The 16,246-nt window shown below is 44.4% G+C and overlaps 1 protein-coding gene across 4 annotated transcripts in view; it reads left to right on the top strand.

Moving 5' to 3' along the window:
- The window catches only part of LOC116915602, a 39,951-nt gene that overhangs the window by 8,954 nt on the left and 14,751 nt on the right, over positions 1-16,246 (top strand). For 3 of the 4 annotated variants that reach the window (XM_045170064.1, XM_045170062.1, XM_045170065.1), the window contains 9 exons: positions 33-125; positions 209-402; positions 500-677; positions 774-888; positions 979-1,134; positions 1,219-1,302; positions 9,832-9,997; positions 14,261-14,330; positions 14,426-14,481. In XM_045170064.1, coding sequence (XP_045025999.1) covers positions 33-125; positions 209-402; positions 500-677; positions 774-888; positions 979-1,134; positions 1,219-1,302; positions 9,832-9,997; positions 14,261-14,330; positions 14,426-14,481 — 1,112 coding nt within the window. The remainder of the gene's footprint in view (positions 1-32; positions 126-208; positions 403-499; positions 678-773; positions 889-978; positions 1,135-1,218; positions 1,303-9,831; positions 9,998-14,260; positions 14,331-14,425; positions 14,482-16,246) is intronic. The other variant, XM_045170063.1, reaches the window with a different exon arrangement.

Below are 16,246 nucleotides of genomic sequence, written 5' to 3'. Positions count from 1 at the left end.
CGCTGACTTTGATGTTCTCCCTTCAACCGCAGCCATTGAAATTGAACAACGTCGACGAGCACGTCTTGCACGAAATTGATGACGCCTTACAAGTAGACATTGACAAGGAAGAAATCCTCCGAAAGGTCCGCCTCGATTGAAATGTTTCAGGGTTGCCCTCAAATTCTAGTCGCATTCACGGAATTTTCTTTCTTTTATTGATTTGCAGGTGTTTCTAAAAGCGAGATCGAAAGCCAAAGAGGAGTTGAAACGGCATTTAGCCGAGTTTCTGAGTAAGCGCACCGTCGGCTTGGCTACCATGTTTGGTCCTAGTGACGCCATACTAGACGAAACAATCCACGACAAGGCCAAGGAAGTTAAGATCGTAGAGAGCCTCCTCCTACCTCGGCTAGAGTTATTGGCGTAAGTATTTCATCTCGTGGGAGCCGGCTGTTTTTTTTTGGGGGGTGGGTACCCATTACGCTACTTAACGGCCGTTATTCTTATGCCAACCTTGCAGAGAGGATTTAGAGAATTCCAGTGATCGAAACCAGGCCATTGCCTCCTCGTTGGCTACGGTTTTGCAAAAGAATTTTAACGTTAAGAGCCCACAAGCCACCAGTCAGATCGAACGGTGTCCCACATTCGTGGCTAAGGAAAAATCAATCAAACCCAAATTCCTCAGTAAAAATAAAAAGGTAGGGCTTTAAAAATATATAAAAATAAATTGCATTTCTATTGAGCTCCTCTGTTTCTGCTGCTGACTCATCATCCTTTTGTTTTCCGACCGACAGCAACTGACAGCCAAAGGCCATCACTTTGTGGCTCACCAGTATTTTAGCGTGACACTATGCAATCACTGCGGCAACGTCTTGTGGGGCACCAGTCCTCAGGGATACCAGTGCACAAGTAATAAATGATGAGCCAACCGCCATATCGGCATACAACAGCTATGATACCCTATTTGCTTTTCTCCCTCCCCCCTCTTTTTTTTTTCAGATTGTGAGATGAACATTCATAAAGGATGCGTCAAGGTGATAGAAGAGAGTTGCATCGGGGCTTTACATCGCAAAGATCGCGGCAATGATCGCATCAGCAAGATTGTCGATCGCTTTCGTCCTGAAAGGGAACTAAAGAGAAAGTTGACCACCCAAGGTATTACACGAAATCGACATTTGTCTAGCGAGGTTGTAACGCTTAACTGTATTGTTCTCCGTACGTGTCCATTCAATGGCCAAGGACTAGGAGATAAAAATCTGCGACGTGCAGACGATTCCCTGGAAGCGTCAATCACCGGATCGTTGGATTCTGAATCGTCAACAGGTGAGTTTATCCCGTTTTTTTTTTTTTTTTTATCTTTCGTATTGCAACCAGATCTAGAAAAACACGGTCTCTCCGTCTTCCATAGTTTTAAGATTATAGAGCCTTTTTTTTGGTTTTTTTTTATTATTATTTTCTTAATTGATCCCCTGCCCCCACGAGTTTTACTTCTTAAATCTTAATGGAAGCGAAAAACTTTTTTTTTAAACTTCATAAGCCCCTTTCCTCTAACCGCTTCTTTGCGAATCAATGGTGTTTCCATGGATAAACATCCCCGCAGCTGCTATCTGTTTCTAGCACAGCGTTATTGATTTCTGGCCCGCCGGGAAGGGATCTCGAGTGTGCAAGGCAAGTTTCAATTCAAGCGGGCGATTTACGTAGCAGTCGTTTTTTTTTTTTTTCCCCCTTTTTTTTTTGTCCTTTCCTTGCCGGCCAAAGATTTGTTCATAATGGAGAGATCGTTACCAAGCTCTCTACCGTGGCAAAACTGTTGAAAATCTCCACGACACGGCTGCCAACAAGAAACGTTGTGGCGCATTTGACTTGGGCTCGCATCCCAAAAAGATGAAGGAAATGGATTTGTTGAAAATAAGGGAGGAGAAAAAAAAAAACAAGTATCACGATTTTTCTTTTGTCGCGTTTTTCTTTGGATTGGCAAGTTACGAGAACAAAAAACAAAAAAACTTTAGACCTCAACCGTGAAATCCAGATCAAAACTGGAGATCTGATTTCTGGCCGTTCATGTTTTGTTTTCTTTTCCTCTCCTTTTTGACGTATTTATTTTACTGGTTGGCTTAGAGCAATCATTAGAGACTGCACTCGTGACAGCCAGATCCAAAAACAAAGCAAAACAGAAGCTTTAACAAGCGCTCAAGAATAATTGTGGTCACGTCTGAATCGCTGTTTCAAATTGACGAAAGAACTATGTCTCTGCGGCAGAGTGCGTGGATACAATCCGAATAGTTCACCGCTGATGTGCATATCATCTCTTCACTTCTTTTTCCCTCTCTCCTGCCGTCGTTATAGCTGCTGTTGTTTGACGTCATCCGGCTGTCACACAAATCAGCGGATGAGAAAAACACGCCATTATGGGCAGTGCCAAGTTGTTCACATCATTCTTTAGACGAGTAATTGTATTTCACGACCTCCTTTAAATTTTCCTCCGAAATTCTTCACGTTTTTGTTTTTTTTATCACCGATGGTAAAAATGTTCGGGTTTTCTCCAATTCATCTTCGGTTAACGCCCGTGCGATGCGCGTTGCGGACTAATGTGGTAGACGGGTAAATAGATTGTTGCTTACCTGTTCGTCTGCTACCAGTATGTTCCTTTTGCGTTTTTTTTTTAAATTCCACGTCGGGACGAAGGATGTGAATTTTTTTTCTTTCTCTGCCGGTGTCGCCGCTTAGTTATATGGAAGTGGAAGCTTGGAGAAATGACGAGCCAATAGATCAGTCAGAAATGTTTTGGCGGACGTTGTTAAATATATTATCCGTTAAGGAGTTGCGCTTGCTGCCGATTCGGGGCGTCTCTTCTTTTTTTTTCCCCCGCTCCATCCGCTAATGCTAATGCAGCTGGGGCACTCGGAATAAGGACGGCCTCAATAGAAACTTCGAAAAAGGAAAGAAAAGAAAACTATAAAATGAATAGGGCGGAGAAAGAAAAAAATGAAAACTAAAGAAAGAAGTCAATCTCGGGCGCTGCCGCCACAGTCACCGGTGGTGGTCGTCGCCATCACTAACCATCAGACAACCGCATTCATCGCCGCAATTTTTTTTTTTTTTTCCTATCTGTTTTTTTTTTGCCCTCTTTTTTAGGCGCAAAGAGCAAAAGGTTTTTCTTCTCCGTTTGCTTTCTGCCTTCTTCAACGCGTGACATTTGCATACGCGTAACGAACGGGCAACGTGCCCGCCAAGAAGAAAAGAATTTCGTATGCCAAAATGAGAGAGGGTGAAGGAAGGAAGAAAACAAGTTGTAGGTAAACAGCAACTGGAAAAAGAGAGAAATTTTTTTAGCCAGTTGTGGAGATGAATAGCGCTCGTTCTAGACACACGCACACATACACACCCGCACACACACACACACATGCATTCTCTATGGCAGAAAACGACGACGATGGGTTGTCCCTCCAAGTCAGTCGCGGATTGAACGCCCGTTGGGCTGCACGCATGGTACTCGTTCCGTTAGGGCACAGTTAACTGTGAAAACAAAACAAGAGCAAGCACATAGTTGAACTTTGACTAGACAAGAATCTTGTTACAAATTTTAAACCGAGGCGATCATTAAAGTTGGGAGCGAAACTGGTGCCAGTGCTGGCCGCGATTCAGCTGTCTTCACGCAATTAGCTAATCTAGAGCTCGTTGTGCGTTTTATGTGTTTGTTTGTTATTCTGCCGTGTGTGTGTAGTACATGTGCCGTGAAAGGGAAATCCAACACGGTTGAACAAAGAGTGTGTCCACCACGCCGGTTGAAGAGTCCGTCTTCTCCGTGTTCTTCTCGATATTGGATGTGTGCGTGTGTGTGTGTAAGGGTTCGATTAGGATCCTCCTTTTCTCCCGAGACTCTAGCTGATCAATGGTACACCTTGTGCGTAGGTGGCATTTGTTATCATGTGCCTACGCCATCATACATGTTTTTTTTTAAGAGCTACCTGATGTTGTTGGCGTTGGTCGATAGCGACATGGGATCCGATCAACATCTCATCGCAAGTCGCCCCACACGTTTGACGGAAGAAGAAGAAGAAGAAGAAAAAAGAAAAATCTTGTCGGTCGGTTGGTTGGAACGGAAGTAACTAATTACTTAGGATTTTTTGTTGTTGTTGTTGTTGTTGCGAAGGATAGAAAAAGGAGAGAAGAGATGCGGCGAATGATGCGCTGGCGGCGCACCATCTACGGATCGAAAAGACTAATCGGGTCCATCATCCGCGAATGTTTTCTGCGCCTTTCACGATGACGAACAACATCGTCTGTTGATGAGATCAGTGAATAGTGGCGTTGGCGGCGACGACGTTAATGGGATAGTAATTGACAGGACAGTGGTCAAGAGTTTTTTTATTTTTTTATTTTGTGCTTCTCTGCCCGCCTTTCCTGTCAGACATGTGATGTCTATTTAGCGAGAATCGCCTACACGTACCTGAATGGAGTCGAGATGTTGCACTAGCAAAATCCAGACACGTCATCTCAAGTTAAAGGGACTAGTTCACGTTTAACCGTGGACGAACTGAGTAATAATTACCGGTGTGTTGTTGTCATCTTTGTCGCTCTTCATCATCGTTGTCACGTCGCGTACGAGGATCGTGTGGACTTCCCCTTTCGCCTCGTTTGGCACAACAAAACACGCTCGCTTACATAGCGCTAAACAAGAATGGAACCACCGCCCAACGACCGGTTTGGCGCCTCTCCTCTCAGGCGCAACTCGAGTTTCCGCCGTCTCATCAAAGCGTGGGCTTCAGGTATCCCATTCCAGTCTCCCCTATATAATGCCCGTGACAGAGTACCAAAAGAAAGTGCAAGTTAAAGATTTCTGACTTACCAGGGTATTTTTATTTAATCTTTTTTTTTTTTTTTTTTCTTTATAAAAACATCTTTTGTGTACATTCACGAACGATCGTCAGTTGTTGTGGACGTAAGAATGAAAGCGGGGAAGGGGGCAATTTATCGTGGAGAGGTTTGCCATAGAGTCTGAAGACGTGTGTGGATCGACCTGGCCTTGAAAACCTATTCGTGGATCATACGGTTTTTTTGTGCTTGTTTACTCGGGTTTTTATTTTGTTATTCTTCGCGTTCTTGTTTTCTTACTCGGGCCCATCGGCTCGCGTCCGTATCTGTTTGCCAACAACGTTTTTCTTTTTTTTGGGGGTTTCTTCCGGAATTAGGCTATGCCGTAGAAATTCCGTTGTGTTCGGTGAATGTTGATTGATTTGACCCCGAAATCGTTGATTTTCAATTTTCCAATTGGAGTTGCACGGAGGAAAGAAAGCGCGAAGGCGGTACCATCACCCATTGTTAGAGGATTTTTAGCTATGACCCTCTTATTCAATAATGTATTTAGAGCTGGTAATGAGGTTGTTTCATGTTTGTTTTTTTTTGTGTTTTTTTTTTTAGTGAAACCAAACCAAAATGTAACACAAAAATAAGAGTGTCCCACCAATTGCGAAGAAACATTTTGTTCCTTATTCCAGTAGCGTTTTGATGCGTAGTTCGTGAAAATGCCGCCAGCGTGAGCGCACGGTGCTTCCTGTCGTGTTTTTTTTTAAATCCCTTTACATTTCAATTTTCGTTACTTGTTTTGTCTCTTCATATTCATCAGGTTCTTTACCACCCACTTTTGACAAGCGGACACAATTGACATTGTCTCCGTCGTCTTTCTTTTGTCGTTTTCTTGTTTGTTGTCTTACTTTTCGTTGTGTGCGTGTTCGTCTAGAGAGGGAAAGCGAAAAAAAAGCCCCTCCCCCCTCCACTTTAATTATGCGTAAAGAATCAGACAGCCTTGTACGCGTATCCGGTCTCCCGTGTGACGACGAAACCGTCAGTTAGAAATGCAATGGAAAACGAATGTAGTGGAATTTTACTTTGCGGACCAGGTATATTATTTAATAATAAAAATAAATCAAACCGAATCTCAGTTTTATCTGTGCGTGCCTGAAAACGAGGGGCTAGGATTACTAGGAAAGGTAAACTAAAGGAAAACAAAAGAAAAAACACCAAATACATTTAGACCGTGTTAAAAGAGAGCGCCCTCTTTTACCACAGCCATAGTAGCCCCAACCGAGGAAAAAGGGGTGGAGTTTGAAGAAATCGTGACGTAAGCCTCTAGCTAGGGTTGTCAAGGTAACCGTGTCGCTTACTGATTAAAAAAAAATAAATACCGTTCGGGCCGCCTTCCGTCGTCGCCGTCCATCCAACGGCCGAGGAAGAGAAATTTTTATTTTATTTCTCTCTTTTTTTTTCCTTTTTTTTTATTTCAGCCATTTACCAGCCGGCAGTCTTCGTTGAATGCATTTAGTCAGCTCGTTGCATTCGGACTGGTCCGGTTGCTCTATCAAAACATTGCCGTTGCAAATGACGTCCGTGTTGGAATTCGATATGAATTTTCATTTGTTTATCGGATTTTTAAAGTTATTTAACGGTGACGTAACGTGCGAAGCCTGTGGCGTAATCTTTTAAGACGGAAACTCTTGAGATTTCGCGTGTGATCCATTTAGCGTTTGAAGCAGCCTTCCAATTCGAGTTGTGCCTTTTTGTTGTGGCATTCCCATCCCATTATTATTGGCGTTTCTTGCAGCCGCAGTGCGCAGACGCGTCAAACTAGAACTGATCGATACTGCATTTTCTTCGTCGAGTCGTTTGGCAATTTTCGCTGCTTTCGTTCTCAGTAAAAGTCACGTCGTCTGCTCGATTGGATCAGCTCGCAAAATTCGCCAGCTTTTTGTGTTTACCCTCAGTGCCTTTGTTGTTGTTAAAGCTCGTTATTGGTTGGTTGGGCGAGACTCGATTTCCATTGAATCCAGTGATCTCTTAATTGCTAGCCGAAACGAAATCCGAATCTTCGTGGGCCTTGTGATTCGGATGTGTTGATGTAGAAAAAAAAAAAAAGAAAAGCCTTTGTGGTTGAATGTTGAAATCCCCATTTTTTGTTTTTTGTTTTTTTTTGTTTTCTTTCTCCAAAACATTTTTCGTGACCAGCTGTTGTTACTTCCTCATTCGACTGGGAATGGTCCGAGCCTCGAGTGGACACCCACTACAGTAGCAAAACTCAGGAGCAAGTAGAAAGAAAAGAAAGACAAGTCGTCGCGCTGCTTCAGGTGAAAAGAAATCGCGTGAGCGCGCGAGGGAAAAGCTAAAACAGAAGAAAACAATGGCGCCGTCGAGTGGTTGAAAAGACAAGAAGGGAACAGGCTTGCACTTTGTCACGGAACGGCGTGTGTGACACGATTCCTTTTCCCACCGGAAACTCTTTTTGTCTGTTTGTGTGCGTCTTTTGCGTCTTGCGTTTATCGGCTCGGATCACGTTCGAATCGCCCCGCACCAACTTGCATTGGGCATGCAGAGTCTCAGGCTAAAGCTGCGTAAGCGCAAGTATAAGCTGAGTCTGAGTCGTGGCGTAGGGGGTGGAGGAGATCGCGATGGTCCCACGGCTTTCACCAATGCCGGATCCGAATGGGAATTTGAAAATTTCAGCCCCTGGATTTTCACGGCGAAACCTTGCGACACCAAAGAGGAGGACGAGGAGGCGGATGATGACGATGATGAAGAAGCGGGATATCCGCAGGATGACGAAGATGTCAAATATTGGGGTCCTCGGCCCATGGTTCAAGGATTGGTCCATCACGTTCAAGCTAATCCATTGCCGCCACCGCCGTCTCATCCGCCGCCACCGCCGCCGCCTCCACCGGTGACAGCCGCGGGTTCTTCTGCCACTCCGCCGCGTTATGGCATTTTGTCCTATTTCCCTCGGCGACCGTCTTCTTGGTCTCCCACTTCGACAGCACCTCCGCCCATTCCGCCGCACGCGTGGCAAATTCGGCGCCGTGCCACGGCTCGCGCTGGCCGCATTGAGACGAACGGAAGAGCAAATTCGCCCCCGCCACCTCTGCCTCCGCCTAAAAATCGGCCGATTTCCGCATCTCATACTGATCTGAAAAGATCTGCGTCCTGCTATCAAGAGCCGAGGGACGCTGCCCGACTGTCTGACTCTTTGTCCGATTTACGCCCTCCGGCCGTTGAAGTGCATAACGGCTCTTCCAGTTGGGGAACTCGAGCGGCTAATCGCCTTAAACGCGTGCAAAGTGAATTGAGTAGCGACCCGCAACAGCTGCTGCTGCTGCGACGTCCTCGTACATCAGCCTACACTAAACTGGAACCGACTTATTGCGCTCCTTATCGCTGTCGATCGACTAACGAAGTGCGGCCGCTTCGGCCTCTGCGCAAGCAATCGGCCAGCTTGCGCCATAACGGACTCATGTCAACTTTGGCTTCTTCCGAATCGCACCTGTCCGGCTCCTACACTTTATTGAGCGACGATATCGATCGTTTGAATCGACCGTCACCATCGTCTCCTCCGCCGGCCCCACCTCATCGATCCAGTCCACCTCCTCCCCCTGTACCCCCTCACGCTCCAGGTGTTTTGTGCACCCGAATCGCGCCCACTTCACCCGTGCCCGTCTACGCTGTCGTCTTGCGTAATCGACCAGGTAGTTAACAGTGGTTGCAGCGATCGTTAGTGGCCAGTGGTTTCACTCCTAGTTCTATAGCAAAAGCTTTAACCGATTTCGTTCGTGTGATTTTTTCAATCGTACCCTTTTTTTGTTGTTGAAATGATGGGGTTTTTCTTGAAATAGCCAACGACCTGCCAAACACCTGTTCCGACTTTTTCGGTATTTCCCCTCTTCTCTCGTTCCGCGTGTTTTTTTTTTATTTACTTATTTATTTTCGTGACAAGTGAAGAAAATGTCAGTCGTTGCTTCGTCTCGGTGCGAAGACTTATCGTGATATTTTTATGGGATATCCAATTAGACAAAAAGAAACCATATGGCGCCGGCCAGAATGAGTTTCAATGTGCGTCGTCCATCTTGTTGTCAAGTGGCGAAAATCCAACGAGTTATATCCAGCACAGTCCCCTTCCCCCCTCTTTTTCTTTCTTTGCTCCTTGCAATTATTGTTTCCTTTTTTTCATTTTTTTTTTTTCTTATTTATTTATTTATTTATTTATTTTTTAAATCTGAATTCGTCTTTCTTGTACGGGTCCCGTTGCCCGTCAAAACTTGGAACAAAAAGAACTCCGAAAGAGAAAGGGGTGGGTTCTCTTTGTTGGTGTTGGTGATGCATCACAAGCTGGTGGAGCGTGGAAAAGAAAAGAAAAAAAACGTGTGCTTGATGTACCGTCTGTTGCGTTATTACTTCTTTGATCTCTTAGTTCGTTCTTTGTTGATAATGCTGTTTCAAAGTTTTTTTCTGTTTGAGGTGTGAACAACCTCCGGTCTTCGTTGCGTCAGTAATGGCCGCTCCGTTGCGTTCCATTCCCTTCTCATTCCATGTTGATTTTTTTTTTTTTCCGTAGAATAAGTTTTTATGAATTTAAAGGTACATCATTATTTTCATTTAAAGAAAAAAAAAAAGAATGAAAAAAAAAAAAAAAAGGGAAAAGGAAAAGAACTGGCTCATTTTGTCAACGTCTCTCTTTTCCCTTTTCTCTGCGGCCAGGAAATGGAAGAACAAAACTCCGGGGAGGGCCATTATTATATTTGCTGGGGCATTGTGCTGAAAAAAAAAAAAAAATGTTCTAACATAAAATAGAATAGTAAATTCATTTGCTTTTCGTTTTTTTTGTTTTTGGGTTTGGGTTTCCCTAGCCATTTCCTCCTGCTTATTTGGCCGGAACAGATCCGGGAAATTTTTTTAATTTTGTTGTTGTTGTATCGTTTTCATTTTATTGTTTGCCCGCTCATTCAAAAGAGAAAGTTTGAACTTTATCTTTCTCCCTTGCTCTACTAATAATTTCATTCTTTTCTATCGTTCCGTAAAAAAAAAAAAAAGCAGGTGACAAGCAGAGCGGTTTGGGGTCCAACGGTCGCTCATTCAACGATGGCTCCAAAGATGGGGCTCGTGATCGACGTTCGGGAACTGGATCAGGATCTGATTCATTCGGAGAGGCAGACCGACGTGCTGGTTACACACCGCCTTACGAAGAAGAGCTTGACAGGTAGGCCCGATAAATAACAGTTTCGATTCGATTTGGCAAGATCACGTTTCGCGCTGCCATCTAGCGTTCACTTGCGCAATGATGACAGCAATTCGGGTAGGAGTAAGTTGAATGCCAAATGATGATTTGTCCGGCCACGTTTTTATAGAGTTGATCCATCCAATCTCATTCCTTTCGTTACGATGCTCCAGAGACGCGGGCACGCCTGAATTTTTTTATTTTGCATTTTGAGGGTCAGCTGGATGCTATATTTGGGTCTGTACAAACAGCAGCGCACGCCGCGTGTGAAAGAGTTGAAAACGAAGAGGGAAAGATCTGCGCGGACTCATTTTCTTTTTTGACCGAAAATAAAAGCAAACAAACAAAAACAAAAACAACAAAAGCCAAAGAGAAGAATAATATAGCAGACGCGTGTACAAGCAAGGAACGAACCGACGAAAAGAGCTGGCCGCATGCCTATTGGGGCTTTTGCCAATTGTCATACACGAAACGGCACTGCGAGGAGGAAGAAGAAGAAGAAGAAGAAGAAATCATGCAAAAAGAAAAAGAAAAATGAGACAGGATGGAGTACTATTGACTTTCTCATGTCAAAGACAATTACAAGAAATTAATGTCGTTTGAAGCTGCCTAACTGAGTCGAAAATATTTACGTGTAATCATCCGCCCTTGAAGTCCACACCTACCTCCGGGTAGCGCGGGTAGAACGCCTCTTCCTCTTTTACGTGATTTTCATCGTGACCGGTACCAGCAGCAATGACCTTATCCACCAGGTTTTCCTCTTCTTCTTCCAGTGTCGCGTCATCGTCGTCGTCATCCAGCAGCTGATGGAATCAACAGAACTGCGAAGGGGAAGAGAAAAAGAAAAGAAAAAAGAAAGGGAAAAGGAAAAGGAATTTCCTTGGGGTTTTGCTGGCGCCGGCCGGTTTTCTTTCATTTCAACTTTTTTAAAGAATCGTTTTGGACCTCGATTGCTCGTGTTGACAAGAAGGTGATCTCCCATTCCCCCCCTTTCCTTAGAGGGAGTGATGTTTGTTATTTTGAAGGTGGGGAAAAAAAAGGACCAATTGGAAAAAGATCAATGAGTTGACAGTATTTCACCGTGTACTTCAATCATTTTTCAGCGGCCAGTAACGCAATTATTTGTATTTACGTAAGCGTAAGAGCGAAAAAAAAGAAAGAGGAGTGGGGCTAGAAAAGGATGAAATGGCTAAAAAGGTTGCAGCGAGGATGGAGTTGGCGCTGTTATAGCCAATAGGGAAACAATGGGCAACGATCCAGAAATGCAGATGGGATTATGTGTGTGTAGGCTTGCCTGTGTGTATGTGGTGTGTGTAATTTTTTTTTTTTTTACGGTCTGTAAGGAAAGGATGAACCGAACAAGCGTCTGCCTCAGTTGTGTGCCACTCACTAGCGGGCGCGCACTTCCGTTTTTCTACCAACCCGCCCTCGTCTCCCGTCCCTTACGTCTCCATCCCCGGCCGCGCTACTATTTCCCTCTCGCCTTCGTAGTGCTCCGACGCTTGTGCGACCCACTCGCTCTCTCTCTCTCTCTCTCGTTCGTTCTCGTTTTTTTTTTTTCGCTGCACGGGTTTCGTATTGTGTTGCGTCCCAACCGAACAAGTTGAACGCGCCACTAGCGGCACCACTCACTCGAAATAAATTTTCGCCCGTTGTCCGGTGGAAGGAAACACTTGAAAAACCGCTTCGCAGTTTTTTCTATAGTGCTATTATTAGGCATCGTGATTCACACGTTATGTCGTCTTTGTTGTCCTGACAGTCCGCACAAACACACACACACACACACACACACGCACACATACAGACGAAAAGAACGAGTCAAAAAAGACTTTTTCGAGCTTTGGGTGCGTCAGCCGCTCGTGGCGAGAAAATCGGAGAGTGACGACATCCCGATTGCCCGATCGTCCCGACACGAAGAAATATTTGCAATTGTTTTGAAATTCGCCGGTCGATTCGAGTTGGTTTTTTTGATTTTTTACTTGCCCGGCTTGGAGCATTCGTCCGCCATAGACGACTACTCTTTCGAGTTCGTTGTGTATCTGTGATCCATCCGGCTGTTGGGGGGATAGTCTTATCTCGGGGTTGTTGCCATCCGGTTCGGAAGAAAACAGGAAAAAAAAAGAAAAAAGAAGTTGACGTAAGAGCGGAGAAGAACTGGACCCGCCTAAAAAGTTGGCATTGACCGAACCAAAACAAAAGAAAAGGCAAAATCCGAGTCGATCAGTGTGTGTCTACGTTGGCGATTGAATCGTTTGCTTTTCGGAAGGAGAAGAGTAAGAATTGAAAAAAAAAAGGAGGAAAAGTATCAAGAACAGCAGAGAAAATAATAATAATAAAAAAAAAAGAGTAGTTACAAATTCGGCCAAAGTGGGTGGAACAGAGGCGTTCGCTCTCTGTCGACCTCGTCGTCCGCTAGATTGGTTTCCGACGTTGGCGATAAGACGAGCGACCCGACCGACTGGCGTTTGCTCGGCGGGAGGAAATCTAAAACAAGTTTTTCAGGACGAAAATAAGAAGGAAGAAAAAGAGAACCGACGACGCCATGTTTCACCGCAAACGACATCACCACCACCAGCATTCTCGTCCGGCCGTTGCCAACCGACAAACGGAAGGCAATGACACGAACGCGGCTGAATTGAAACGACGCTCTGAACCGGCCTCTGTTGGTGTTGATATTGAGCCGACAGAGTCGCCGTCGTCGTCCTACTCGTCGAAAAGCGGCCACATTGAACCCACCGACTTAGGGGCCGAATTGTCGGCCTTCCGTCGAAGATGTACCAGTCCCGTTTGCGCTACAACCGTCGAAATGGCTGCCGGCATGGTGGAAGGCTTCCGTCTTCCGGACCACAGTCCGAGTCCAGTTCGTAAACAGCATGGCACGTGCGTACCTGGGCGGAGCCTTTCTGCGGCCTCGCCTGAAAATAACAACACGCACACCTCACTCACGTCGTCTCCGTCCAGTTTGACGGGGCTCTTTCGGCGCAAAAGAAGCCCAATGGACCTCTCGTCGCAGAGTTTTCATTCGAAATCGCCATCGTCTTCCGGTGCGGCTCAAAAGCCATCGGCTCCGCCGAAACCGCAGAGATTGAACGCTCACGGCAGTAGTGGTGGTAGTGGCGGAACTGTGGAACCCAAAGGCCGCAGTCTTAGTCCTATGCCATCGGGCAACCTTTTGGCTGCTATGGTGATGAATTCAATCCATTCGGCAGTGCTGGACGTTGGCCAGTCAGCCAGCGAACGCCAGTCGAGGAAAGCGAATAGTGCGTCGCATCAAAACCAAGAACACCCGCAACAGCATCATCCTCTACAGCAGCAGCAGCAGCAGCCTTTGCCTCATTTGGTTATCAATGCCAAGTCTTCTGAATGCCTGGCCATCAGTAGCGAACCGACTTCACCATTTGCCGATCCCAGGCAAATTTTTTTTTTCTTCTTCTTCTTCTTGTTTCAAATTTTCTTTTTCTTTTTTTTTTTTTTTTTTTTTTATTTTAATCCATCTAAAAAACCAGCTCAAGAGTAAGAGCGCTAAAAATTCTGGCAGACAGCCGGCCTTTTGTTGACCGGTTGTGACGGAACGGGACGGGAGTGCTGATAGCGCGGGCACGTTCGATCTCTCGTGTGTGTGTGTGTGTGTGCCCGCGTCCGTTATGGCCGCACCGTTCTTTATCGCTTTCGGCCTGGCATTTATCCTTGTCTTTTCTTCTTTTCTCTGTTTCTGCTTCTCTTTCTCACTCTCTTTCTCGCACTCTAGCCTTGTCTTTTTGATATCTTGAATGTACAGCATAAGAGTCGGTCACATAGAGTGAAAACAAGTCAAAAAGAGAATGGAAAACATTTTTTCGGTCCTTTTTTTTTTTAAATATTTTATTATTCATTTTATTTTTTGCTGGCCTCCATTCTCTCGCGTCTCGATTTAATCTCCCTTTATCATCGCTCAGTCACAGTCTGGTTTTGGTGCGTGCCTGACTTGCACTTGTGTGTGCATCAGCGTGTCCTTATGACTGAATCTCTCAACGTTCTTTTTCGCAGTTTTATTTTATTTAATTTTTTTTTGTTTGTTTGTCATATTTTGTTTAACACGAATCCACATCGGGTTTATGTGATGGTAAAGACATGATCGGCCATTTGAATCGGAACTATTTTTAAAGAATACTTTTTCACAAACAAAAACTTTGGATACAGTGACTCAGTGGATGAAAATTGTTGTGATTGTTTTGTTTTTGTTTTGTTTGTTTGTTACTTATCCAGTTCCGGTGCATCCAACTTTAGTAAAAAGAAAGTCAGCCGTTCGGAGAGTCTACGCGAGCGAGCACAGAGGGTAAGAGAATCAACACGTTGAATTTGATTTGTTTTCTCCCTTTCATTTTGAGGCGATCGATTGAATTTCTTTTTTTTTCTTTTACACTTGTATAGAAACACCGGGAAAAGCGGAAACATAGCGACCCGAACCTTCCACCATCCCATTCCAGGTGAGTCATTTGCTTTTTTAAATGGATTCTCTCCTTTTGCTTTTCTCCTGCCTAGTCTCCCATTTTGCTGAAGGGCTGAATTCAGACGGCGTCTGATTTGTTATTCATGAGCCTTACTCATAGTCGTACTTTTCCAATCAGGAAATCCCAACTGGGTACCTATTTTGCATTATGACCAAGGATCCATCATGATCCAAATCCCACCTTCTTTTGTTTTGTTTTTTTTTTGTTTTTTTACTATTTTCTCTTGTTGCTGCATTTAAAAAAGAAATAATCTACTATTATTCCTACTTGCAATTCTAATATAAATGAAAGCTCATTGAACGGTTTGATTAACCGATAGATGGTGCGTACATCCTCTTGGTGGATATTTATAACTAGCGTATAGTAATCCCCGTTTCTGTCCCCCATCCCAGAAAAAAAAAAGGCGGATTTTTTTTTTTTTCAACTGACAAGAAATCATAAAAAGGGAAAACAAATGATTATCTTATCGGCAAGCTCATATGACTGCTGCTGCTGCTGCATATGACTGCTGCCTTCCATTGCCCGATGTCATGTCCTAACGATGTTGTATGCGCCATGTATATTTAGACTGTAGCCGACCGGCACGTTATTGACGTGTACCAACGTCACTGGCTCTCTCTCTCTCTCTCTCTCGCTCTCTTTTTTTCTTTTTCTTTTTCTTTTCTTCTTCTTTTTTCTTTCTCACTTCACCTTTTTTTTTATTTTTATTTTTTTATTTTTTTCCCATTGAATATTCAAAATTTCTTGGACGATGAGAGCTTGCGGTTGTTTTACAAGAAACTGCAAACTAACCGCCGGTGTCATTCGTCCCGATGACCCAAAGGTCGCCATGCGGTACAATATCGTTGTGAACGAGAGTGTGAGAGAGAAACGGGGAGAGAAAACTGAAATGAATCCAATTTCTAAACCGCGACTTTCGAGACGGATGCAAATCATTCCTGATTATTCACGATATTTGGTTTTTTTTAAGAGAAGCCTCACGAGAAAATAGATGGTCGTATTTTTATGCGAGTTCACCGAGTCCAGACTCCGCCGTGCCACTTAACCAGATTCCAAAGTGGTTCTCCTCCGCCGCCTTTCAGAACGAAACAACAAAAAAAGCCAAGATTTGTGACTCACGCCGTGAACCCAGTTCCACACCTTTCTTTCTCGCTCTCTCTCTCTTTCTCTCTTTTTCGCTTTCCTCTTTCGCCGTAAAAAAAAAAAAAAAAAAAAAAAAATCCATTTGTCCTGTCTGTTCGCAAGAGAATGGGTTAACAAGGATCTGTTCGTGTTTTGTTTTGTTTTCCCTTTCGGAAAAGGCAAAAATGCAGACAACCCACATCCAGAAAACAAGAAATGTTTGATCGACTTTTAGTTGCTAGAACGCAAAGTTTCATCGTTCGCTTGCGTTATTGATTAGCGTGCGAATAAGCTGGGGCTTTACTAGTCGAATTGTTGTGATTTGTTTGGACAAGTATTCGATAAGGTGGCCAAGAACTGTCGTCGAAAGGCGAGAGAGTCGCATAGCGCGCACTTCAGCAGACCAAAGCTGAATGCTGGACGTAAGTCGCTGTTGAAGAAAGAAAATAGGAAAACGAAGAGAGAGACAAAAAGTAGACACATGCACGCACACACTCACGCACACACACACGACAGAGTGGCTGAAAAAGAGAGAAAAAAAGACAGAAAGGCAAAGGAACCTTTCGAGTTTTTGGCTTTTCTATATTTACGCTTCCTCCTTGCCTTTTCGTTCTTGAGA

This window comes from Daphnia magna, linkage group LG2 (assembly GCF_020631705.1).
Source record: "Daphnia magna isolate NIES linkage group LG2, ASM2063170v1.1, whole genome shotgun sequence".
In the NCBI taxonomy this organism is placed as follows: Eukaryota; Metazoa; Arthropoda; class Branchiopoda; order Diplostraca; family Daphniidae; genus Daphnia; species Daphnia magna.
Note: the sequence above shows the minus strand (reverse complement) of the source record. Positions and strands in the feature narration are given on the sequence as shown.